The 27,631-nt window shown below is 41.9% G+C and overlaps 1 protein-coding gene across 1 annotated transcript in view; it reads right to left on the reverse strand.

The window, feature by feature from the left end:
* Window positions 1-27,631, reverse strand: part of LOC128234989 (titin-like) — a 54,311-nt gene that overhangs the window by 19,903 nt on the left and 6,777 nt on the right. The window contains exon 6 of the mRNA XM_052949659.1: window positions 48-22,887. Within this exon, the coding sequence (XP_052805619.1) occupies window positions 48-22,887 (22,840 nt within the window). The remainder of the gene's footprint in view (window positions 1-47; window positions 22,888-27,631) is intronic.

Raw genomic sequence — 27,631 nt, forward strand, 5'->3', positions numbered from 1 at the left:
AGTTCGGTCTCTTGGTCTTGAGTTTCAGTGACCTCAGTGGCCTTGACCTCTTGTTTCTTGTTATCAGGATTTTCAGAAACCTCGGCCTCTTGTTCCTTGTCTTCATTTGCCTCGGCCTCTTGTACCTTTTCTTCATTAGCCTCGGCCTCTTGGTGTGTTCCTTCACTGATTTCTGTGACCTTGGCCTCTTGTTTCTTGTCCTCAGTGATCTCAGTCACCTCGGACTCTAATTTCTTGTCTTCATTAGTCTCGGCCTCTTGCTGTGTGTCTTCACTAATTTCTTTCACCTTCGCCTCGTGTTCATTTTCTTCGGGAATTTCAGTCGGTTCGCTCTCTTGATCTTGGTCTTTAGTGATCTCAGTGACCTTGACCTCATGTTCCTTGTCATCAGGGATTTCAGTTACCTCGGCCTCTGGTTCCTTGTCTTCAATAGCCTCGGCTTCTTGGTTTGTGCCTTCACTGATTTCTGTGACCATGGCCTCTTGTTTCTTGTGCTCAGTGATCTCAGTCGCCTCGATGTCTAATTTCTTGTCTTCAGTAGTCTTGGCCTCTTGTTGTGTGTCTTTACTGATCTCAGTCACCTTCGCCTCGTGTTTATTTTCTTCAGGAATTTCAGTCAGTTCGCCCTCTTGATCTTGGTCTGCAGTGATCTCAGTGACCTTAACCTCATGTTCCTTGTCATAAGGGATTTCAGTTACTTCGGCCTCAGGTTCCTTGTCTTCATTAGCCTCGGCCTCTTGTTGTATGCCTTCATCGACTTCAGTGACCTTGGCCTCTTGTTCCTTGTCCTCAGTGGCCTCTGATTCCTTCTTTTCAATGACCTCTTCTTCTAATGTCTTATCATCAGTGATATCGATTTCATTTGCCTCTTGTTCCTTTTCCTCAGTTATCTCAATGACCTCGTGTTCTGGTTCCTTGCCTTCTGTGATCTCGTTGACTTTGGCCTCTGCTTTTATATTTTCAGGTATATCAGACACCTCGGCTTCTAATTCTTTTTCTTGAGTGCTATCAGTGACCTTGGTCTCTTGTTCCTTGTCCTCAGTGATTTTAGTCAACTCGGCTTCTGGTTTCTTGTCTTCAGTAACCTCGGCCTCTGGTTCCTTGTGTTCAGTGATGTCAGTGACCTCGGCTTCATGTTCTTTGTCCTCAGTAACCTCGGGCTCTGATTCCTTGTATTCAGTGATATCAGTTACCTTCCCCTCGTGTCCTTTTTCTTCATGAATTTGAGTCAGTTCGCCCTCTTGATATTGGTCTTCCGTGATCTCACTGACTTTGGCTTCCATGTTTTCAGTTATCTCAGTCACCCCGACCTCTGATTCTTTGTCTTTATTGATCTCAGAGATATTGGCCTCTTGTTTATTGTAGTCAGTGATCTCAGTAACCTCGGCATCTGGTTCTTTTTCGTCAGCGGTGTCGGCCTCTTGCTGTGTGTCTTCACTAGTCTCATTCACCCCGGCCTCTAATTCCTTATCTTCATTGATCTCCGAAAGGTTGGCCTCTTCTTCATTGTCCTCGGTGACCTCACTTACCTCGGCCTCTGGTTCCTTATCTTCATTAGCCTCGGCCTCTTGTGGTCTGTCTTCACTGATCTCAGTGACCATGGCCTCTTGTTCCTTGTCATCAGTGATCTTAGACAACTCGGCCTCTGGTTGCTTGTCTTCATTAACCACGGCCTCTTGGTTCTTGTCTTCAGTGATGTCGGTGTCCTTGACCTCTTGTTTCTTGTCCTCAGTAACCTCGGTCTCTGATTCCTTGTATTCAATGATATCAGTCACCTTCGCCTCGTGTTCTTTTTCATGGGGAATTTCAGTCAGTTCGGTCTCTTGATCTTGGTTTTCAGTGACCTCAGTGAACTTGACCTCTTGTTGCTTGTTATCAGGAATTTCAGTAACCTCGGTATCGTGTTCCTTGTTTTCATTAGCGCCGGCCTCTTGGTGTGTGCCTTCACTGATTTCTGTGACCTTGGCCTCTTGTTCCATGTTCTCAGTGATCTCAGTCACCTCGGACTCTAATTTCTTGTCTTCATTAGTCTCGGCCTCTTGCTGTGTGTCTTCACTGATCTCAGTCAGCCTCGCCTCGTGTTCATTTTCTTCGGGAATTTCAGTAAGTTTGCCCTCTTGATCTTGGTCTTCAGAGATCTCAGTGACCTTGACCTCATGTTCCTTGTCATCAGGGATTTCAGTTACCTCGGCCTCTGGTTCCTTGTCTCTATAAGCCTCGGCCTCTTGTTGTATACCTTCATTGATTTCAGTGACCTTGGCCTCTTGTTCCTTGTCCTCAGTGGCCTCTGATTCATTCTCTTCATTGACCTCTTCTTGTAATTTCTTATCATCAGTAATATCGATGTCATTTGCCTCTTGTTCGTTTTCCTCAGTGATCTGAATGACCTCGTGTTCTGGTTCCTTGCCTTCTGTGATCTCGGTGACTTTGGCCTCTGCTTTTATATCTTCAGTTATATCAGTCACCTCGGCTTCTAATTCCTTTTCTTGAGTGCTATCAGTGACCTTGGTCTCTTGTTCCTTGTCCTCAGTGATTTTAGTCAACTCGGCTTCTGGTTCCTTGTCTTCAGTAACTTCGGCCTCTGGTTCCTTGTGTTCAGTGATGTCAGTGACCTCGGCTTCATGTTCTTTGTCCTCAGTAACCTCGGGGTCTGATTCCTTGTATTCAATGATATCGGTCACCTTCGCCTCGTGTTCTTTTTCATGGGGAATTTCAGTCAGTTCGGTCTCTTGATCTTGGTTTTCAGTGAACTTGACCTCTTGTTGCTTGTTATCAGGAATTTCAGTAACCTCGGCATCGTGTTCCTTGTCTTCATTAGCCTCGGCCTCTTGGTGTGTGCCTTCACTGATTTCTGTGACCTTGCCCTCTTGTTCCTTGTCCTCAATGATCTCAGTCACCTCGGACTCTAATTTCTTGTCTTCATTAGTCTCGGCCTCTTGCTGTGTGTCTTCACTTATCTCAGTCCCCCTCGCCTCCTCAGGAATTTCAGCTATTTTGCCCCTTTGATCTTGGTCTTCAGAGATCTCAGTGACCTTGACCTCATGTTCCTTTACATCAGGGATTTCAGTTACCTCGGCCTTAGATTCCTTGGCTTCATTAGCCTCGGCCTCTTGTTGTATACCTTCATTGATTTCAGTGACCTTGGCCTCTTGTTCCTTGTCCTTAATGGCCTCTGATTCCTTCTCTTCAATGACCTCTTCTTCTAATTTGTTATCATCAGTGATATCGATTTCATTTGCCTCTTGTTCCTTTTCCTCAGTTATCTCAATGACCTCTTGTTCTGGTTCCTTGCCTTCTGTGATCTCGTTGACTTTGGCCTCTGCTTTTATATTTTCAGGTATATCAGACACCTCGGCTTCTAATTCTTTTTCTTGAGTGCTATCAGTGACCTTGGTCTCTTGTTCCTTGTCCTCAGTGATTTTAGTCAACTCGGCTTCTGGTTCCTTGTCTTCAGTAACCTCGGCCTCTGGTTCCTTGTGTTCAGTGATGTCAGTGACCTCGGCTTCATGTTCTTTGTCCTCAGTAACCTCGGGCTCTGATTCCTTGTATTCAGTGATATCAGTTACCTTCCCCTCGTGTCCTTTTTCTTCATGAATTTGAGTCAGTTCGCCCTCTTGATATTGGTCTTCCGTGATCTCACTGACTTTGGCTTCCATGTTTTCAATTATCTCAGTCACCCCGACCTCTGATTCTTTGTCTTTATTGATCTCAGAGATATTGGCCTCTTGTTTATTGTAGTCAGTGATCTCAGTAACCTCGGCCTCTGGTTCTTTTTCGTCAGCGGTGTCGGCCTCTTGCTGTGTGTCTTCACTAGTCTCATTCACCCCGGCCTCTAATTCCTTATCTTCATTGATCTCCGAAAGGTTGGCCTCTTCTTCATTGTCCTCGGTGACCTCACTTACCTCGGCCTCTGGTTCCTTATCTTCATTAGCCTCGGCCTCTTGTGGTCTGTCTTCACTGATCTCAGTGACCATGGCCTCTTGTTCCTTGTCATCAGTGATCTTAGACAACTCGGCCTCTGGTTGCTTGTCTTCATTAACCACGGCCTCTTGGTTCTTGTCTTCAGTGATGTCGGTGTCCTTGACCTCTTGTTTCTTGTCCTCAGTAACCTCGGTCTCTGATTCCTTGTATTCAATGATATCAGTCACCTTCGCCTCGTGTTCTTTTTCATGGGGAATTTCAGTCAGTTCGGTCTCTTGATCTTGGTTTTCAGTGACCTCAGTGACCTTGACCTCTTGTTGCTTGTTATCAGGAATTTCAGTAACCTCGGTATCGTGTTCCTTGTTTTCATTAGCGCCGGCCTCTTGGTGTGTGCCTTCACTGATTTCTGTGACCTTGGCCTCTTGTTCCTTGTCCTCAGTGATCTCAGTCACCTCGGACTCTAATTTCTTGTCTTCATAAGTCTCGGCCTCTTGCTTTGTGTCTTCACTGATCTCAGTCACCCTCGCCTCATGTTCATTTTCTTCGGGAATTTCAGTAAGTTTGCCCTCTTGATTTTGGTCTTCAGAGATCTCAGTGACCTTGACCTCATGTTCCTTGTCATCAGGGATTTCAGTTACCTCGGCCTCAGGTTCCTTGTCTCTATAAGCCTCGGCCTCTTGTTGTATACCTTCATTGATTTCAGTGACCTTGGCCTCTTGTTCCTTGTCCTCAGTGGCCTCTGATTCATTCTCTTCATTGACCTCTTCTTGTAATTTCTTATCATCAGTAATATCGATGTCATTTACCTCTTGTTCCCTTTCCTCAGTGATCTCAATGACCTCTTGTTCTGGTTCCTTGCCTTCTGTGATCTCGGTGACTTTGGCCTCTGCTTTTATATCTTCAGTTATATCAGTCACCTCGGCTTCTAATTCCTTTTCTTGAGTGCTATCAGTGACCTTGGTCTCTTGTTCCTTGTCCTCAGTGATTTTAGTCAACTCGGCTTCTGGTTCCTTGTCTTCAGTAACTTCGGCCTCTGGTTCCTTGTGTTCAGTGATGTCAGTGACCTCGGCTTCATGTTCTTTGTCCTCAGTAACCTCGGGGTCTGATTCCTTGTATTCAATGATATCGGTCACCTTCGCCTCGTGTTCTTTTTTATGGGGAATTTCAGTCAGTTCCGTCTCTTGATCTTGGTTTTCAGTGAACTTGACCTCTTGTTGCTTGTTATCAGGAATTTCAGTAACCTCGGCATCGTGTTCCTTGTCTTCATTAGCCTCGGCCTCTTGGTGTGTGCCTTCACTGATTTCTGTGACCTTGCCCTCTTGTTCCTTGTCCTCAATGATCTCAGTCACCTCGGACTCTAATTTCTTGTCTTCATTAGTCTCGGCCTCTTGCTGTGTGTCTTCACTGATCTCAGTCCCCCTCGCCTCGTGTTCATTTTCTTCGGGAATTTCAGCTAGTTTGCCCCTTTGATCTTGGTCTTCAGAGATCTCAGTGACCTTGACCTCATGTTCCTTTACATCAGGGATTTCAGTTACCTCGGCCTTAGATTCCTTGGCTTCATTAGCCTCGGCCTCTTGTTGTATACCTTCATTGATTTCAGTGACCTTGGCCTCTTGTTCCTTGTCCTTAATGGCCTCTGATTCCTTCTCTTCAATGACCTCTTCTTCTAATTTGTTATCATCAGTGATATCGATGTCATTTGCCTCTTGTTCCTTTTCCTCATTGATCTCAATGACCTCTTGTTCTGGTTCCTTGCCTTCTGTGATATCGGTGACTTTGGCCTCTGCTTTTATATCTTCAGTTATATCAGTCACCTCGGCATCTAATTCCTTTTCTTGAGTGCTATCAGTGACCTTGGTCTCATGTTCCTTGTCCTCAATCATTTTACATAACTCGGCTTCTGGTTCCTTGTCTTCAGTAACGTCGGCCTCTGGTTCCTTGTGTTCAGTGATGTCAGTGACCTTGGCTTCATGTTCTTTGTCCTCAGTTACCTCGGGCTCTGATTCCTTATATTCAGTGATGTCAGTTACCTTCCCCTCGTGTTCTTTGTCTTCATAAATTTGAGTCAGTTCGCCCTCATGATATTGGTCTTCCGTGATCTCACTGACTTTGGCTTCCATGTTTTCAGTTATCTCAGTCACCCCGACCTCTGATTCCTTATCTTCATTTATCTCAGAGATATTGGCCTCTTGTTTATTGTAGTCAGTGATCTCAGTAACCTCGGCCTCTGGTTCTTTTTCGTCAGCGGTGTCGGCCTCTTGTTGTGTGTCCTCAGTAGTCTCAGTCACCCCGGCCTCTAATTCCTTATGAACATTGATCTCCGAAAGGTTGGCCTCTTCTTCCTTGTCCTCCGTGATCTCAGTTTCCTCAGCCTCTGGTTCCTTGTCTTTATTATTGTCGGCCTCTTGGTGTGCGCCTTCACTGATTTTTGTGACCTTGGCCTCTTGTTTTTTTTCTTTGGGAATTTTAGTCGGTTCGCTTTCTTGATCTTGGTCTTCAGTGATCTCAATGACCTTGACCTCATGTTCCATGTTATCAGGGATTTTAGTTTCATTGGCCCCTGGTTCCTTGTCTTCATTAGCCTCGGCCTCTTGTTGTGTGTCTTCACTGATTTCAGTCACCTTCGCCTCGTGTTTATTTTCTTCGGGAATTTCAGTCGGTTCGCTCTCTTGATCTTGGTCTTCAGTGATCTCAGTGACCTTGACCTCATGTTCCTTGTCATCAGGGATTTCAGTTACCTCGGCCTCTGGTTCCTTGTCTTCATAAGCCTCGGCTTCTTGTTGTGTGCATTCACTGAATTTTGTGACCTTAGCCTCTTGTTTATTTATTTCGGGAATTTCAGTCTGTTCGCTCTCTTGATCTTGGTCTTCAGTGATCTCAATGACCTTGCCCTCATGTTCCTTGTCATCAGGGATTTTAGTTTCCTCGGTCTCTGGTTCCCTGTCTTCATTAGCCTCGGCCTCTTGGTTTGAGCCTTCACTCATTTCAGTTACCATGGCCTCTTGTTCGATATCCTCAATGATCTCAAATACCTCGGCCTCTGGTTCTTTGTCTTCATTAGCCTCGGCCTCTTGTTGTGTGTCTTCACTGATCTCAGTCACTTTTGCCTCGTGTTCATTTTCTTCGGGAATTTCAGTCAGTTCGCCCTCTTGATCTTGGTCTTCAGTGATCTCATTGACCTTGACCTCATGTTCCTTGTCATCAGGCATTTCAGTTACTACGGCCTCTGGGTCCTTGTCTTCATTAGCCTCGGCCTCTTGGTGTGTGCCTTCACTAATTTCTGTGATCTTGGCCTCTTGTTCCTTGTCCTCAGTGATCTCAGTCACCTCGGAGTCTAAGTTCTTGTCTTCGTTAGTCTCGGCCTCTTGTTGTGTGTCTTCACTAATCTCAGTCACCTTCGCCTCGTGTTCATTTTCTTCGGGAATTTCAATCGGTTCGCTCTCTTGATCTTGGTCTTCAATGATCTCAGTGACCTTGACCTCATGTCCCTTGTGAGCAGGGATTTCAGTTACCTCGGCCTCTGGGTTCTTGTCTTCATTAGCTTTGGCCTCTTGTTGTTTGCCTCCATTGATTTCAGTGACCTTGGCCTCGTGTTTGTTGTCCTCAGTTGCCTCTGATTCCTTCTCTTCAATGACCTCTTCTTGTAATTTGTTATCATCAGTGATATCGATATCATTTGCCTCTTGTTCCTTTTCCTCAGTGATCTCAATTATCTTGTATTCTGATTCCTTGCCTTCTGTGATCTCGGTGACTTTGGCCTCTGCTTTTATATCTTCAGTTATAGCAGTCACCTCGGCTTCTAATTCCTTTTCTTGAGTGTTATCAGTGGCCTTGGTCTCTTGTTCCTTGTCCTCAGCGATCTTAGTCAACTCGGCTTCTGGTTCCTTGTCTTCAGTAACCTCGGCCTCTGGTTCCTTGTGTTCAGTGATGTCAGTGACCTCGGCCTCATATTCTTTGTCCTCAGTAACCTCGGGCTCTGATTCCTTGTATTCAGTGATATCAGTTACCTTCCCCTCGTGTCCTTTGTCTTCATGAATTTGGGTCAGTTCGCCCTCTTGATATTGGTCTTCCGTGATCTCACCGACTTTCGCTTCCATGTCTTCAGTTATCTCAGTCACCCCGGCCTCTGATTGCTTGTCTTCATTGATCTCAGAGACATTGGCCTCTTGTCCATTGTAGTTTGTGATCCCAGTAACCTCGGCATCTGGTTCCTTTTTTTCAGTAGTCTCAGCCCCTTGCTGTGTGTCCTCAGTAGTCTCAGTCACCTCTGATTCCGTATCTTCATTGATTTCAGAGAGCTTGGCCTCTTCTTCCTTGTCCTCAGTGATCTCAGTTACCTCGGCCTCTGGTTCCTTATCTTCATTAGCCTCGGCTTCTTGTGGTCTGTCTTCACTAAACTCAGTGACCATGGCCCCTTGTTCCTTGTCCTCTGTGATCTTAGACAACTCGGCCTCTGGTTGCTTGTCTTCAGTGTCCACGGCCTCTTGGTTCTTGTCTTCAGTGATGTTAGTATCATTGACCTCTTGTTTCTTGTCCTCAGTAACTTCGGTCTCTGATTTCTTGTATTCAGTGACATCAGTCACCTTCGCCTCGTGTTTTTTTTCTTTGGGACTTTCAGTCAGTTCGCCCTCTTGATCTTGGTCTTCAGTGATCTCAGTGACCTTGACCTCTTGTTCCTTGTCTTCATTAGCCTCGGCCTCTTGTTGTGTGTCTTCACTGATCTCAGTCACCTTCCCCACATGTTCATTTGCTTCGGGAATTTCAGTCAGTTCGCGATCTTGATCTTGGTATTCAGTGATCTCAGTGACCTTGACCTCTTGGTCCTTGTCATCAGGGATTTCAGTTCCCTCGGCATCTGGTTCCTTGTCTTCATTAGCCTCGGCCTCTTGTTGTGTATCTTCACTGATCTCAGTCACTTTCGCCTCGTGTTCATTTTCTTCGGGAATTTCAGACAGTTCGCCCTCTTGATCTTGATCTTCAGTGAGCTCAGTCACCTTGACCTCTTGTTCCTTGTCATCAGGGATTTCAGTGACCTTGGCCTCTTGTTCCTTGTCCTCAGTGGCCTTTGGTTCCTTCTCTTCAATCACCTCTTCTAATTTGTTATCATCAGTAATATTGATGTCATTTGCCTCTTGTTCCTTTTCCTCAGTGATCTCAATGACCTCGTGTTTTGGTTCCTTGCCTTCTGTGATCTTAGTGTCTTTGGCCTCTGCTTTCATATCTTCAGTTATATCAGTCACCTCGGCTTCTATTTCCTTTACGGTAGTGCTATCAGTTACCTTGGTCTCCTGTGACTTGTCCTCAGTGAACTTAGTCAAGTCGGCCTCTGGTTGCTTGTCTTCAGTAACATCGGCCTCTGGTTCCTTGTGTTCAGTGATGTCAGTGTCCTCGGCCTCATGTTCTTTGTCCTCAATAACCTCGGGCTCTGATTCCTTGTATTCAGTATTCTCAGTTACCTTCCCCTCGTGTCCTTTGTCTTCAGGAATTTCAGTCAGTTTGCCCTCTTGATGTTGTTCTCCAGTGACCTCAGTGAGCTTTGCTTTTTGTTCCTTGACATCAGTGATCTCATTTACCTCGGCCTCTGGTTTAATATCTTCAGTACTCTCGGCCTCTTGTTCTTTGTCTTCAAAAATCTCTGTGACCTTGGCCTCTTGTGTTTTGTCCTCAGTGGCCTCTGGTTCTTTCTCTTCAATAATCTCGGCCTCTTGTTCCTTGTCATACGTGATTGCACCATCATTTGCCTTTTGTTCCTCGTCGTCAGTGGTCTCAATGACCTTGGCCTCTGGTTTCTTGTCCTCGGTGTTTACAATGACCTTGGCATCTCCTTCCTTGTATTCAGGACCCAAGGTCTCTTGTTTATTTTCTTTACTAATCTCAGTGACCTTGGCATATTGTTCATTGTCCTTTCTGATCTCTATGACCTCGGTCTCTTGTTCCTTGTCTTCAGTGACCATGTTCTCTGCTTCCTGATCTTTAGTTTTTTCGTTGAACATGGGTATTGCATCTCGTTTTTGGTCTTCAGTGATGTCAGTGATCTTCGCTTCTTTTTCCTTGTCTTTATTGACCACACTGAATTCGGAATCTGTTTCTGCATTCTCAGTGATCTCAGTGAGTTTGTCTTCCTGGTTCTTGTCCTCAGTGATATCAGTGATATGTGCCTCTGATTCCCTGTCTTCAATAGTCTCGACCTCTTGTGTTTTGTTTTCACTGATCTCAGTGGCTTCCTGTTCCTTGTCCTCATTGACCTCACTTACCTCGACCTCTGGATCCTTGTCTTCAGTATTATCGGCCTCTTGTTCTTTGTCTTTACTGATCTCAGTGAACTTGGCCTCTTGATCCTCGTCGTCAGGGGTCTTAGTGACTTCGGCTTCTGGTTTATTGTCTTCAGCGGCCTCTGCATTTGGTTCCTTGTCTTCAGTGAACTCGGCATCTGATTCCTTGTCTTCAGTGATGTGAATCGCCTTGGCCACTTGTTGTGTTTTCCTAGTGATATTGACCTCCAAATCTTTGTCTTTAATAATCTCAGTAACCTTCGCCTCTTGCCCATTGTCTTTAAAAGTCTCAGTCATTTCTTCCTCTTGTTCTTGATCTTCAGAGATCTCTGTTACCTTGACGTCTTGTTCCTTGTCCTCAATGATCTCAGTGACATCGACCTCTGCTTCTTTGGCTTCAGTAGTCTCGGTCTCTTGTTGTTTGTCTTCACAAATGTCAGTGACTTCGGCCTCATGTTTCCATTCTTGAGTGATCTCATTGGCCTCAACTTTTGGTTCCCTGTCTTCAGTGACCACGGACTTTTGTTTCTTGTCCTCAATGTCCTCAGACTCTGATTTTATTTCTTTAGTGATCTCAGTGACCTTTGCCTCTGGTTCCCTGTCTTCAGTGAGCTCAGTGACCTTAGCCTGTTGTTCATTGTCTTCAGGGATCTCATTCTGTTCGTGCTCTCGTGCCTTGTCTTCAGTGATGTCAGTGTCCTTGGCCTTTTTGTCTTTGTTCTCAATGATCTCACTTACCTCGGCTTCCGGTTCCTTGTCTTTAGTAATCTCAGTTACCTTGGCCTCCGGTTCCTTGTCTTCAGTAATCTCAGTTACCTTTGTCTCTTGTTCTTTGTCTTCAGTGATTCCATTAACGTTTGTCTCGGTTACCTTATCCTCAATGATCTCAGTGACCTCGGCGTCTGGTTTTTTGTCGTCATTGACCTCGGCCTCTGATTGCTTATCTTCAGTGACATCAAATTCTGGTTCCTTATCTTCAGTCATCTCAGTAACCGCGGCCTTTGGTTTCTTGTCTTCTAGGAACTCATTTATCTGAGTGACATTTACCTCTGAGTCCATGTGATCAGTGATTTCAGCGGCCTCGGTCTCTAGTTGCATGTTTTCAGATAACACTACCAATGCCTTTGATTCTTTTTCTTCACTAGATTCGGCCTCTGGTTTCTTACCTTCAGTGATCTCAGATACCTCGGCCTCTGGTTCCTTGTCTTCCGTGGTCTTAGTGACCCCGATGTCCTGCTCCTTGTCTTCAGTTGTCTCAATGACCACGGTCTCGCGTTTATCTGCTATTTTCACGGGTTCTGTACCCTTATCTTTATTGATCTCAATGCCTTTGTCCCCAGGTAATATTTCGTCGGTATCGGTATGTGATGTAATATTTATAGGTATAAACAGCGTATCGTTTAATGGTTGACGAGTTTGTCTTTCATAGTGGGAATAACCTATTGGAGTATCATTTGGAAATATATCTTGATGCAGTGACTCGAATGAAATTGCTTCTACTGGTTCACAAGCTGGCCCAAATAAAACAATATTGGTATTCGATTGTTCTTTTTCATCTGTTTCATTATAGTTTGATATTTCAGATACATTTACAACTTTTTGAGATTTTTCACGTTCTTGTGCTTTCCTTCTTAGTATGTCAACATCTTTTTTTTCTGAAATCTCGGGTTTCGGTATATTGTCTTCTGCTATTTCAGGCTCAGGCACGTTCTCTTTTGTTTCTTTAGGTTCTGATACCTTGTCTTCCTTTATTTTGGGTTTCGGTACCTTGTCTTCCAATACTTCCGCTTCTGATACATTGTAATCTGTTACTTTCGGCTCCAGTACTTTTTCGTTAGTCAAATCAGGTTCTTGTACCTTGACTTCTGCTAGCTTTGGTTCTTTGTTTTCTGTCAAATCAGGTTCAGGCACTTTCTCTTTTGTTTCTTTAGGTTCTGATACTTTGTCTTCTTTCATTTCTGGTTTCGATACTTTGTATTCCATTACTTCCGCTTTTGATACATTGAATTCTGTTACTTTAGGCTCCGGTACCTCTTCGTTTGTCAAATCAGGTTCTTGTACCTTGACTTCTGCTTCCTCAGGCTCATTGTATTCTGTAACTTCTGCTTCTGGTTCTTTGTCTTTTGTAACCGAAGGTTCACTTACTTTTTCTTCTGCCCTTTCAGGATCGGAAACATTGTTTTCCGTTACTTCTGGCTCAGAAATTTTGGTACCTGTAAAATCTGGTTCCAGTACTTTGTTTTCTGTGACTTCTTGTTCAGTTACCTTGTCTTCTAACAGTTCAGATTTTTTAATTCTGTCTATCGTTTCATGAAGTGCTGTTACCTTGTTGTTCGACAGTTCAGGTGCTGTAACTTTGTCTTCAGCTACTTCTGCTTCTTGTAATTTGTCTACTGTTACTTTTGTTTCTGGTAATTTGTATTCTGTCAGTTCAGGTTCCGGTATTTTGTTTTCTGCTAATTCCGTTTCCGGTTCCTTGTCTTCCGTATCTACATGTTCCGGGAAGTTTTCTTTTGCCACTTCGGGTTCCGGTTCTTTGTATTTAATCACTTCAGTAACCGTAAGCTTGTCTTCTAAAAATTTATTTTCCGGTACCTTGTATTCTATCTTTTCAGGTGATTTTTCTTCTGTTTCACGGTCAGTCAACTTGTCTGCTCTCACTTTGTCTTTTGGTGCTTCAGGTTCAAGAACTTTGTCTTCTGTCGCCTCGGTTTCCGGTAATTTGTCTTCTGTCAATTTAGTTTTCGAAATTTCGTCTTCCATCATTTCAGTGTCCGTTACTTTGTTTTCTGTCACTTCAGTATCCAGTACCTTGTCCACTCTTACTTTAGTTTCCGGTACATTGTCTTCGGTTACTTCAGATTCCAGTACCATCTCTACTACAACTTCAGGGACCAGTACTTTGTCTTTTGTCACTTCAGTTTCCGATACCTTGACCACTATCATTTCAGTGTCCGACAATTTGTCCTCTGTCAATTCAGTTTCCGTTAATTTGTCTTTTGTCTCTTTCCTTTCCGTAACCTTCTCTTCCGGTAACTTGAGTTCTGTCTCATCAATTTCCAGAATCTTGTCTTCTGTCACTACAGTTTCAAGTAACTTGTCTTCTTTCACAACAGTTTCAGGTAACTTGTCTTCCGTCACTTCAGTTTCAGGCACCTTGTCTTTTGTCATTTCAGCTTCATGTATCTTGTCTTCTGACACTTCGGTTTCAAGTACCTTATCTCCCATCACTTCAGTTTCAGGCACCTTGTCTTCTGTCACTTCAGTTTCAATTACCTTGTCTTCTGTCATTTCTTTTTCCGGTACTTTGTCTTCTGTCACTTCAGTTTCAAGTATCTTGTTTTCTGTCACTTCAGTTTCCGGTACCTTATCTTCTGTCACTTCACTTTCAGGCATTTTGTCTTCTCTCACTTCAATTTCAGGCACCTGGTCTTCTGTCACTTCAGTTTCAGGTATCATGTCTTCCGGCACTTCAGTTTCCGGTGCTTTATCTTCTGTCACTTCAGTTTCCGGTACTTTGTCTCCCGTCACGACGGTTTCAGCTACCTTGTAGTCTGTCACTTCAGTTTCAGGAAACTTGTCTTCTCTCACTTCAGTTTCAGGTATCTTGTCTTCTGACACTTCAGTTTCCAGTACCTTTTTTTCTGTCACTTCAATTTCAGGTATCTTGTCTTTTGTCACTTCAGTTTCAGGTACCTTGTCTTCTGTCACTTCAGTTTCAGGTTCCTTATCTTCCGTCACTTCAGTTTCAGCTATCTTGTCTTCTGTCAATTCAGTTTTCGTAACCTTATCTTCCGTCACTTCAGTTTCCGGTACCTTGTCTTCCGTCACAATAGTTTCAGGTACCTTGTCTGCTGTCACTTCAGTTTCAGGCACCTTGTCTTCTGTCACTTCAGTTTTAGGTATCTTGTCTTTTGTCACTTCAGTTTCAGTTATCTTGTCTTCTGTCACTTCAGTTTCAGGTACCTTGTCTACTGTCACTTTAGTTTCTGGTACCTTTACTTCTGTCACTTCAGTTTCTTGTACCTTGTCTTCCGTCACTTCAGTTTCCGGTACCTTTTCTCCTGTCACTTTAGTTTCAGGTGCCTTGTCTTCTGTCACTTCAGTTTCAGGTACCTTGTCTTCTGTAACTTCAGTTTTCGGTACCTTGTCTTCTGTTACTTCACTGTCAGGCATCTTGTCTTCTGTCACTTCAGTTTCAGGTATCTTATCTTCTGTCATTTCAGTTTCAGGTATCATGTCTTCTGGCGCTTCAGTTTCATGTACCTTGTCTTCTGTCACTTCAGTTTCCAGTACCTTGTCTTCCGTCACTTCAGATTCCGGTAACTTATCTTCTGTTACTTCAGTTTCCGGTACCTTATCTTCTGTCACTTCAGTTGCGGTTACCTTGTCTTCTGTCACTTCAGATTTTGGCACATTCTCTTGTGAACATTCAGTTTCTGGTATCTTGTCTCCTGTCACTTCCGTTTCTGATACCTTGTCTTCCGTCACAACAGTTTCAGGTACCTTGTCTTCTGCAACTTCACTTTTTGGCACCTGTTCTTCTATCACTTCAGTTTCAGATATCTTGTATTCTGTCACTTCAGTTTCCGGTACCTTTTCTTCTGTCACTTCACTTTCAGGCATCTTGTCTTCTGTAGCTTCACTTTCAGGTACCTTATCTTCTGTCACTTCACTTTCAGGCATCTTGTCTTCTGTCACTTCAATTTCAGGTACCTTGTCTTCTGTCAATTCAATTTCAGTTTTCTTGTCTTCTGTCGATTCAGTTTCAGGCACCTGGTCTTCCGTCACTTCAGTTTCCGGTACCTTATCTCTTGTCACTTCAGTTTCAGGTACCTTGTCTTCTGTAACTTCAGTTTCCGGTACATTGTCTTCTGTCAATTCACTATCAGGCATCTTGTCTTCTGTCACTTCATTTTCAGGTATCTTTTCTTCTGTCACTTCAGTTTCAGGTACCAAATCTTCTGTCTCTTCAGTTTCAGTTACCTTGTCTTCTGTCACTTCAGTTTCAGGTATCTTGTCTACTGTCACTTCAGTTTCAGGCTCCTTGTCTTCTGTCACTTCAGTTTTAGGTATCTTGTTTTTTGTCACTTCAGTTTCAGTTACCTTGTCTTCTGTCACATCAGTTGGAGGTACCTTGTCTTCTGTCACTTCAGTTTCTAGTACCTTTACTTCTGTCACTTCAGTTTCTTGTACCTTGTCTTCCGTCACTTCAGTTTCCGGTACCTTTTCTCCTGTCACTTTAGTTTCAGGTGCCTTGTCTTCTGTCACTTCAGTTTCAGGTACCTTGTCTTCTGTAACCTCAGTTTCCGGTACCTTGTCTTCTGTTACTTCACTGTCAGGCATCTTGTGTTCTGTCACTTCAGTTTCAGGTATCTTATCTTCTGTCATTTTAGTTTCAGGTATCATGTCTTCTGGCGCTTCAGTTTCATGTACCTTGTCTTCTGTCACTTCAGTTTCCAGTACCTTGTCTTCCTTCACTTCAGATTCCGGTAACTTATCTTCTGTTACTTCAGTTTCCGGTACCTTATCTTCTGTCACTTCAGTTGCGGTTACCGTGTCTTCTGTCACTTCAGATTTTGGCACATTCTCTTGTGTATATTTAGTTTCTGGTATCTTGTCTCCTGTCACTTCGGTTTCTGAGACCTTGTCTGCCGTCACAACAGTTTCAGGTACCTTGTCTTCTGTAACTTCACTTTTTGGCATCTTGTCTTCTGTAACTTCACTTTCAGGTACCTTGTCTTCTGTCACTACACTTTCAGGCATCTTGTCTTCTGTAACTTCACTTTCAGGTACCTTGTCTTCTGTCACTTCGGTTTCTGAGACCTTGTCTGCCGTCACAACAGTTTCAGGTACCTTGTCTTCTGTAACTTCACTTTTTGGCATCTTGTCTTCTGTAACTTCACTTTCAGGTACCTTGTCTTCTGTCACTACACTTTCAGGCATCTTGTCTTCTGTAACTTCACTTTCAGGTACCTTGTCTTCTGTCACTTCACTTTCAGGCATCTTGTCTTCTGTCACTTCAGTTTCAGGTATCTTTTCTTCCGTCACTTCAGTTTCAGGTACCAAATCTTCTGTGACTTCAGTTTCAGATATCTTGTCTTCTGTCACTTCAGTTTCAGGTATCATGTCTTCTGGCGCTTCAGTTTCAGGTACCTTATCTTCTGTCACTTCAGTATCTGGTACCCTGTCTTCCGTCACTTCAGATTCCGGTAACTTATCTTCTGTTACTTCAGTTTCCGGTACCTTATATTCTGTCACATCAGTTGGGGGTACCTTGTCTTCTGTCACTTCAGTTTCTGGTACATTCTCTTGTGTTACTTCAGTTTCAGGTATCTTGTCTCCTGTCACTTCCGTTTCTGGTACCTTGTCTTCCGTCACAACAGTTTCAAGTACCTTGGCTTCTGTCACTCCAGTTTCAGGTACCTTATCGTCTGTCACTTCAATTTCAGTTTTCTTGTCTTCTGTCGCTTCAGTTTTTAGCACCTGTTCTTCTGTCACTTCAGTTTCAGGTATCTTGTCTTTTGTAACTTCACTTTCAGGCATCTTGTCTTCTGTCACTTCAGTTTCAGGTACCTGGTCTTCTGTCACTTCATTTTCAGGTATCTTGTCTTCCGTCACTTCAGTTTCCGGTACTTTACCTTCTGTTACTTCAGTTTCCGATACCCTCTGTTCCGTCACAACAGTTTTAGCTATCTGGACTCCTGTCACTTCCTTTGCTGGAACTTTGTCTTCCGTCATAACAGTTTCAGCTACCTTGTCTTCTTTCACTTCAGTTTCCGGTACCGTATCTTCTTTCACTTTAGTTTCCGGTACTTTGTCTTCTGTCTCTTCAGTTTCCGGTACTTTGTCTTCTGTCACTTCAGTCTCCGGTATTTTATCTTCTGTCACTTCAGTTTCCGGTACCTTGTCTTCTGTTACTTCAGTTTCCGGTACCTTGTCATCTGTCACTTCAGTTTCAGGTATCTTGTCTTCTATCACTTCAGTTTCAGGTATCTTGTCTTTTGTCACTTCAGTTTCCGATACCATATCTTCTGTCACTTCAGTTTCTGGTACCTTGTCTTCTGTTACTTCAGTTTCCTGTACCTTGTCTTCCGTCACAACAGTTTCAGCCATCTTGTCTCCTGTAACTTCCTTTTCTGGTACCTTGTTTTCCGTCATAACAGTTTCAGCTACCTTGTCTACTGTCACTTCAGTTTCCGGTACCGTATCTACTGTCACTTCAGTCTCAGGTAACTTGTCTTCTGTCACTTCAGTTTCCGGTACTTTGTCTTCTGTCACTTCAGTCTCCGGTATTTTATCTTCTGTCACTTCAGTTTCCGGTACCTTGTCTTCTGTGAATTCAGTTTCAGGTATCATGTGTTCTGGCATTTCAGTTTCCGATACCTTATCTTCTGTCACTTCAGTTTCAGGTACCTTGTCTTTTGTCACTTCAAATTCCGGTACTTTGTCTTCTGTCACTTCAGTTTCAGGTACCAAATCTTCCGTCACTTCAGTTTCAGATATCTTGTCTTCTGTAACTTTAGTTTCCAGTACCTTTTCTTCTGTCACTTCAGTTTTCCGTACCTTGTCTTCTGTCACAAAAGTTTCAGGTAGCTTGGCTTCTGTAACTTCAGTTTCAGGTTTATTCTCTTCTGTCACCTCAATTTCAGTTTCCTTGGCTTCTGTCACTTCTGTTTCAGGTACCTTGTCTTCTGTCAATTCAATTTCAGTTTTCTTGTCTTCTGTCGATTCAGTTTCAGGCACCTGGTCTTTTGTCACTTCAGTTTCATGTATCTTGTCTTCTCTTAATTCAATTTTAGTTTTGTTGTCTCCTGTCACTTCAGTTTCAGGTATCTTGTCTTCTGTCACTTCAGTTTCAGGTACCTGGTGTTCTGTCACTTCAGTTTCAGGTATTTTGTCTTCTGTCACTTCAGTTTCAGGTACCTTGTCTTCTGTCACTTCAGTTTCCGGTACCTTATCTTCTGTTATTTCACTTTCAGGCATCTTGTCTTCTGTCACTGCAGTTTTCCGTACCTTGTCTTCCGTCACAACAGTTTCAGGAAGCTTGGCTTCTGTTACCTCAGTTTCAGGTACCTTTTCTTCCGTCACTTTAATTTCAGTTTTCTTGTCTTCTGTCACTTCAGTTTCATGTACCTTATCTTCTTTCACTTCAGTTTCAGGTACCTTATCTTCTGTAACTTCAGTTTCAGGTACATTGTCTGTTGTCACAACAGTTTCCGGTACATTCTCTTCTGTCAGTTCAGATTCCGGTACATTCTCTTCTGTCACTTTAGTTTCAGGTTCCTTGGCTTCTGTCACTTCTGTTTCAGGTACTTTGTCTTCTGTCAATTCAATTTTAGTTTTCTTGTCTTTTATCGATTCAGTTTCAGGCACCTGGTCTTGTGTAACTTCAGTTTCAGGTATCTTGTCTCCTGTCACTTCTGTTTCTAGTACCTTGTCTTCCGTCACAACAGTTTCAGGTACCTTGGCTACTGTCACTCCAGTTTCAGGTACCTTGTCTTCTGTCACTTCAGTTTCAGGTACCTTGTCTTCTGTCACTTCAGTTACAGGTATCTTGTCTTCTGTCACTTTCGTTTCAGATGCCTTGTCTTCTGGCATTTCAGTTTCCGGTACCTTATCTTCTGTCACTTCAGTTTCCGGTACCTTGTCTTCCGTCACAACAGCTATATGTACCTTGTCTTCTGTCACTACTGTTTCTGGTATCTTATCTTCTGTCGTTTTAGTTTCATGTATCTTGTCATCTGTCACTTCAGTTTCCGATACTTTATTTTCTTTCACCTCAGATTCTGGAAATTCGTCTTGTGGTACTTGGTCATCTGTCACTTTTAGCTCTGTGTCCATGTCTTCCTTAACTTCTTGTTCCGGAACATTTTCGTATGTTATTTCAGTTTTCGTTATTTTGTCGTCTGTTGCTTCAGATACAGGTGCTTTGTCCGCCGTTTCTTCGGGTTCAGTAGGTTTGTTTTCTGTTACTTCAGGTTCAGGAACTTTGTCTTCTGTCATTTTAGGTTTTGCTGCTTTGTCTTCTGTCACTTCTTGTTCCGGTACTTCTTGGTCTGTAGTTTCAGGTTCTGTAACTTTGTCGTCTGTTGCTGCATGTACAGTAACATTGCATTCTGTCATTTCAGAGTCCGGTACCTTGTCTTTTGTCTCTTTGCCTTGTACCTTTCCTTCTGGTACTTCAGGTTTCATTACTTTGTCTTTTGTAACTTGAGGTGCATCTTCTATACCTCCTGTTACTTCACTTGTCGGTTCTTTGTCTACTGTCACTTCATGTTCTGGTGTTTTATTCTTTGTCATATCAGGTTCTTGCACTTTATCTTCTATTGCTTCTGGTTCTGTAACTTTGTCTTCTGTTATTTCTGGTTCCGGTGCTGTATCTTCTGTTTCTTCAGGTCTCGAGATTTTGTCTACTATAACTTCAGTTTCAGACACTTTGTCTTCTATTACTTCAGGTTCCGACACTGTGTCTTCCGTTACTTCAAGTTCAGGCTCTTTGAATTCGGTTCCTTCAGATTCCGTTTCCTTTTCTTCTGAAATTTCAGGTTCGAATACTTTGTCTTCTGATTTTTCATGCACTTGAGTTTTTATTGTTTCAGTTCCTGTAACATTTTCTTCTTTCACTTCGGGTTCCGATACTTTGTGTTCTGTTGCTTCAAATGCATGCACTTTATCCTCGGTCGCTTCAGGTTCCGCTGCTTTGTCTTCCGTTACTTCCTGTTCCGGTAACTTGTCTTCTGTCATTTCATGTTCTCGTACTTGGTCTTCTGTTGTTTCTGGTTCCGGTACTTTATATTCTGTCGCTTCATGTTCCGGCACTTTGTCATCTGTTACTTTAGGCTCGGATACTTTGTCTTCTGTCACTTCAAGTTCCGATACTTTGTCCTCTGTGACTTCAAGTGTAACCACTTTGTCTTCAGGTACTTCGGATTCCATTGCCTTGTCTTCTGTCACTTCGGGATTGGATACGTTGTCTTCCGTTACTTCAGGTTCCTTTTCTTTGCATTCTGTGACTTCATGTTCCGATTTTTTGTCATCTGTCTGTTCATGTTCTGGTGGTACTTTGTCTTCAGTTGGTTCTGGTTCCGGTGCTTTATCTTTTTTCTCTTCAGATTCCAATACTTTGTCTGCTGGTTCTTCAAGCTCAGACACTTTATGCTTGGTTGTTTCAGGTTCCATTTCCTTGTCTTCTGACAATTCAGGTTCAGATTCTTTGTCTTCTATTACATTATGTTGCGCTGCTTTGTCTGCTGTCACTTCAAGTTTAAGTACTTTGTCTTCTGTTGCTTTAGTTGCTGGTACTTTGTCTTCTCTAACTATACGTTCAGTTACTTTGCCATGAATCAGCTCAGATAGATGTTCGCTATCTGTTTTCGCTAGAATAACTGTTGCATTATTTAGTGATTTGCCTTCAATTGCTTCTGGTTCATTGTTTGTGTGTTCTTCTTTAGATGTGAATGTTTGTGTTTGTGCTTCAGAGATTGTCTGTACATGCACTGAATTTTCAGTCTGTGTAGATCCCTCACAAATTGTTTGCATTTCCGTTGACATGAGCTCTATTACCCTTTCATCTATAAGTGCAAGCTTCCCGGTGCGCCTATTAACTGCATCACCGTTCAGTGTACCTTGCTGTACTACATTCCTCACTTTAGCAGCATCAGAAGGTTTGTCAGTCTCTGACAGCACGTCTGGTTCTGGGAGAATGTCATCTATAATTTTTGGGTCAGAGACAACATCCGGTGTAGGCAAGTCATCAGTTGTTTCTTGTGTTTTCCCACTTTGATATACATCAGAGGGCTCCTCTGACTTTACACCCATTGTGTTCAACTTGCTTAGATCCAGAGCAGTGTCGCTAGAAATGACAAGGGTATTGATTGTTGAATTTGATATAACTACCGTACCTATACTCTGACCTTGGCTTTCCTTTGGATGCTGTGTTTTTATCTCTAGTTCTTCCTTGCTTACATTTACCACATCCATGTCCCGAGCATTGTATATGTCACTTGTGGCCGCGCTCTTTACAACTACACGGTTTGTATCAGATTGTAGTTCAACACCTGTCTCTATTTTTGAGGTTTTCTTTCGTACTTCATTGTCTAGACTGATAGGTTCTTCATCATAAATGCCTTTCTCCTTCACCTTAGGGACTGATTTTTCTTCATCTGATACTTCCTCAAAATCATCTTCATAGATAACTTCGTTTGCCTTTTCGTCTGGTTCAGTTGTATCAATGCAAATGTCTCGTTTTGTAACTGCTGAGTTATTTTGATCTACTGCAGGAGTAAATGTCATTTCTTCTTGCATATTGACTGTTCTTGTAACTTTGTTATTAATGTGTTCATGTTTTTCATTAACATTATTGTTCTCATGCCTATTGACGTCAGTTTCCCCAGTCACGTCCGTTACTGTCCTTAGATCAAGTCTCGGTACTTCATTTTCTTGTGTTACATTTCTGTCAGTATCATTTTCATTTTCTGTGTCAGCCGACTTAATATCCTGTAGACTTAACTTGTCATATTCTTCGTGCTTATCATGTTCTTCTATCTCTGACTTAGCTGCCCATTTTCCTTTAGATTCTTTGGTTCCTACAACATAGAAAACTTTCGAGTCATTCACTCGAGCTTTTCTACTTTCGTCATTCACTCGAGGACTCCGACTAGCTATTTGTTTTTCTAGCTTCCTTTGTGCAAGCTGCTTCCTTGGAGTAGAAGCACTGCCAGTAGAATCCACTGATGTGTTTTGTTGTTCCTTGCTTTCTCTTGAAGATTTTTTCGATCGTCTTGGTGAATCAGTTGTGGGTGAGTCCTTTCCAGTAGATCCCCGTTTCCTTCTGGTTGTCCGTCTTCCTTCTCTTGGACTAGACACAGGTGTGTGATCAAGAGGGGCTAGTTTTGCTGGCCTTGGGGTCGACTGTGGTGTGGAACAAGTGGGTTCTGTAGCTTTAGTTTTAACTTCATTAACTTTTGCCTTTTCTTGTTTAGACGTGTCTTCTAAGTGATTGTCAAATGACGGCGTTATAGTTCTCTGGGTGGAATTTAAATCCGAGATATCACCGTTATGTTGGTCCAAATCTGTAGAATATGTGTCATTCAATATTGAATGCCCCTCTGGCTTTGGAGTATCTTCATTTTTTGCGGTCGGTTCTTGCTTTTCATTTCTAGAAACGACAACTATTTGTTTGACATTATAACTCTGATCGTTGTTACGTATTGTTTCTTCTTTTCTTATCTCTATACTATTTGACCTACTTCTTATTTTGACATTCCCGTCTTTTGAAGGAGTTGTGTCATTTGGTATCTTGGCATCATCTTTGACGTCGCGTCCACCAGTGTCATTAATTTCCGGGCTATTTTTATCAATTGACTGAGTACTTCCTGTGAATCCTTTATCCGACTTATCTTCGCTATCAAAGCAAACTTTGACCGAAGAAGTTATAGACGAAATTGACAAAGATCGCTTTAAGCGGAGTTTGGGTGAGGAAGGTGTTTCTATGTCAGGCGGTCTGTATGGGTCATGGCTGTGGGGGTATGAAGAGGTGGTGTCGATGGAGGGGTGGGGGATGTAGTTAGGGGACGGAGGGCGATCAATGCTCCCCGTCGGCAGGCCCCTCTGATACAGGGCCGTCGGCGGTAGTTGCTTGTGGTCTCTCTCCCAGGTCGTCAGATTTTGCGGTAGGGCATGTCTCGTCGTTCTGAAATTACAGGTACACATAGTTCGAGTTTTTTCTAAATTATACGGTTACAATAAAGTTAGATTTGGGATAAAATTAAAATGCTAAGAAATGAATGTACAGAACTAATTAACTTTATCCCATTGGCAATCTGCTCAGAAAAAAATAAAGGTAGCGAATATAGATGCGTCGTTGTTCAACAAGTGACATCTTTACGAAACTGTAAAATGTGGTTTCTGAAAAGTTCTGTTAAATAAATTTCAGTTTAGTAATAAAGCATATCTAATAATGTGTGTGCAAAAGGAAAAGTAATAAGCTCAGCAAAATACATTTAGAGTCGTTTATTTATATAAGTAGTTTACCATGAATCTTAAACGTTTAATATCTTCACAAACTGTCATTGACAAAACGAATATTGGTGATCTTATTATTAAAATTTCTAATGGTGTTCTTGCATCATTTTGTTTTACATACGTGTGCTATATTGACATTACAAGTTTAAAGGGCCCCTAGTATGTTTTATTGAGTCTATATTGCAAGCTTCTCCGGGTGTTTCAACTAATGAGTAGTATTGTAATACAGTCGAACCCCGTTGGCTCGAAGTCCCAGGGACCGGCAAACATACCTCCAGCCTCGGCAAAATCGAGCCAAGCGGGAATGCTTACCTTCAATATAAAGGAACCGTCCTTAACATACAGTTCAAGCCAACAAGGAGTTCGAGCCAACCGAGTTCGAGCCAAAGGGTTTCGATTTTCACGATGACTACAATTTGACGACGAAGAGATATCAATGCGATAAAATACTTCGACATACAAACATTTCGAAAAAGACGAGCTGAAATGAGCTGTCAATGGCAAAAATGTCAGATGTCAAGAATGTTCTAACCCACAGAGAAGTTATAAAAAAAGTATAAAAATGACAGGTCTCGAATAACGAGTCTTAAAAAATCAACATGCACTTAAGTAACAATATGGTAAAATGAAATGGAGTACATGTATTATATGCATGCATAATTCTTAATAATATAGAGTTAGAAACGGTTCCAAAGTCAATCATATGTGTTAATAGTGAAACACAGCACGTAGGATAGCGCCAATACCAACGCCGTCAACGTGTTCCTGTTAATAAATAAACTTAGCCACTGAGATCGTAATTAAATGTTTAGATATTGGATTTAAAATATTAGCTGTTTACTGTCGTTTTGTTTTAAATGTACCTTTATCATTGACTATATCTCCGGAATCATAGATGGCTTTGATGCAAGACCACAACTCATATTATTCCAAAACATGTAAACACGGTTCAGAAACTCTAAACGCAAGGCCATCCCCAATGTTCTCGAACAGTCTTAAACTAATTATAACAGACTCAAGCTATTTTTGTTTCGATTTAACTATACCGAAGATGTATATATACGTTTTTTGTCTGTGTGTGTGTTTTGTAAACTCAAGTTGAAGAATTAGTTACTGCCGAATGAATGAAGAAACTAAATCATGCTAAGATTCTTCGAGATATTCCGACAGGGCAATTATAGATCTGTCCACAGTCTGACATTGTGTTAAAATCTGAAAATGCATTTGTTTTACCATAACGTTATATTTTGGTAGCAAAACAGCATACGTACTCAATGACATTAAGCATTGGGTACCTGTCTGTCCTGCAATGATCCGACAACAGTGACACAGTCCTGTGTGTGCTCAAAGTGCTATATGTTATACATTATCAAACAACATTGACAGCTATCGTCTGTCAAATGAACAATATTCTGGCAGATTTTACACGCTTATTGCTATCTGAGGAATAACATGCCGTTTTTTTACGAGCTATGTTCACATCATTGCCTCTGCCATGGCTGCTAAGCTGCCTGTGTCGTCCAATATAAGTCAGCGCGACAGGAAGCCGTGAGATAGTCTGTGACTGCTGGTAGCTTGGTCAACACTTGACTGCTGTGTGGGCCTGAGACGTAAGCTGAGAGAAGGGTTATTGGCTGAGAATGACTAGCAGTGAACCAACGTTACAGAGACTCTAAACACTTCTGCAAGGTTAGTTAAAGTGTCGTGTACTCTTACGTTGTATGGGAACGAAACACGCTGTGTTTCCCTTTATGTAATGCAGTGAGGTTTTCAAATGATTAAAACTGATCGGACAAAAAATATTTCATTTATACAGACAGTTTTATTTTATTAAATAATGGTAATTTTCATCTGAAGTAACTCATACTTCTGTAGTATTTTGTCTTTACACAAGAAACTTAGATATGTAGAAATTGCAGGAGTTGTCATCGTTACTGAAATACGAATTTTATTTTTTTATCGGCAGTAAGAAACATTTCTTTCTGTATTTTTTGTCTTGGTAAAACCCGGGTATGTTAATATTGCTAGGGTCGCCAACACATGAAGCTACTGAAATCAGAATTTCAAAATAAAAATGCTACTGTTTGATCATAATTGTTTCAATGTTAGTTTCTGTATTAATGAGTAAAATTAAGATTGTATCCAAATAAATCATTCGTTCATAAATCGTTCTGTTCTGTTCTGTTCCGATATGAGCTTCGTATATATTTTCAATTGAATCGCCGCCAAAGTTATTCATTTTCATAAATTTTCATAAATTAATGGAATTTTTGTATACCTCTCTTGACTTATAAGGGGACAACTTCGACTGTTTAAATATAATTCGTTAATTTTTCATAGTCTTTAGCTGTAATAATCACTAATAATGGAACGAATTCTAATACCCTTGGTTGGTATTCAGTGATATCTCTGTATTTTACATATTTTATTTACCAAAGAGTACTATAATACTTTATTCCGAAATTTAAGATGGAAATTAATAATTATCTACACAAATGGGTACCAAATTCACTTGGGTTTTTTCCCAGCGCTTCTTACATAGGAAGCGGGAACCAACTTTCCAAGCGTGTCTAAATTGCACGTGAACGAAATGCACGGGGTCGGTTGTTTCCCAGCTCTTCTTACAAAGGAAGCGGGAACCAACTTTCCAAGGGTGTCTAAATTGCACTTGAACAAAATGCACGGGGTCGGTTGTTTCACAGCTCTTCTTTCAAAGGAAGCGGGAACCAACTTTCCAATCGTGTCTAAATTGCACGTGAACGAAATGCACGGGGTCGGTTGTTTCACAGCTCTTCTTTCAAAGGAAGCGGGAACCAACTTTCCAATCGTGTCTAAATTGCACGTGAACGAAATGCACGGGGTCGTTTTTTTCCCAGCGCTTCTTACAGAGGAAGCGGGAACCAACTTTCCAAGCGTGTCTAAATTGCACGTGAACGAAATGCACGGGGTCGGTTGTTTCCCAGCTCTTCTTACAAAGGAAGCGGGAACCAACTTTCCAATCGTGTCTAAATTGCACGTGAACGAAATGCACGGGGTCGTTTTTTTCCCAGCGCTTCTTACAGAGGAAGCGGGAACCAACTTTCCAATCGTGTCTAAATTGCACTTGAACAAAATGCACGCGGTCGGTTGTTTTCCCAGCGCTTCTTATATAGAAAGCGGGAACCAACTTCCCATGCTTGTCTAAATTGCACGTGAACAAAATGCACGGGGTCGGTTGTTTCACAGCTCTTCTTACATAGGAAGCGGGAACCAACTTTCCAAGCGTGTCTAAATTGCACAAGAACGAAATGCACGGGGTCGTTTTTTTCCCAGCGCTTCTTACAAAGGAAGCGGCAACCAACTTCCCATGCTTGTCTAAAATGCACGTGAACGAAATGCACGGGGTCGGTCTCTCATAGGAAGCCGGTCAAATTACGTTCGCACATAGACATGTGAAATAGTCACGCAGATATTGTTCAAGTACATACTTCCACTCTAAGGGTATTAAGTTCTATAGTCGGTTAAGAAAGCAACACACTTATGTTTAATTATCTTGCCTTGTCGGCTTTAAATCTATATCATCTCATATTATCTTAAAATACATTTAATCATATTCGCAAGATGCACAACATCATTTTCTTTAATGTACTAGTGGTCTGTTTCAGACGGTGTTTATTTCATGAACCTCATGTTTAACGAGCTCCTTATGGCTGCACCAGATTTGCGCTCGCACGCAACAAGGAAGTTGTTTCATTAATTCTCAAACAATGATTTATAGGGTTTGTAAACAGAAATATATCAACTGTACGCTTTCTTTTATTGTTTTGTGTAAGAAAAGGAATGATTAATTAGGAGATACGGACTGATTTTTAGTATTCCTTGTTTTCTTTGTTTCCTAGGTAAAGGTATTGGTCAGGGATGGGCGAAAGAATTGTTGATGAAACTTTATATGCATGCGTATAATTATTGTGTTTCTTATAATATTAAACGTGTTACCACCCCGGACCGATATTGTCACCTATGGTTCAGGTATGAGACCCCACAGATCATCCGATGAAAAAAAACTATTATTTTCCGTTTGTCTTAAAGTGACACTCTTATTCAAAATTAGTACATGCACATGTATAACAAACATAACTTTTGAGTGATTAACCTTTAACTACTTACTAAATAATGCATTTATGGAAAATATTAAAATTGATAAAAAGATTGTAACCGTGTATTTAATAGCTGAAAACGCACAAATGTTAAATTATTGGTGAATGCTAAAAGATTAACTGTGATCTACTATAGTCTCATAAGGTAGATATACCTTGTTTTCTGCACATTTCTTTCTAATTAAACTTGGTATCCTTTACAAAGTCCATTTTTGTCGACGTGTATCCATCCTTTTTGGTATATCAAAACATTTGCAATAATTTTATATAAATTTT

Source organism: Mya arenaria, chromosome 1, assembly GCF_026914265.1.
Source record: "Mya arenaria isolate MELC-2E11 chromosome 1, ASM2691426v1".
NCBI classification, from domain to species: domain Eukaryota; kingdom Metazoa; phylum Mollusca; class Bivalvia; order Myida; family Myidae; genus Mya; species Mya arenaria.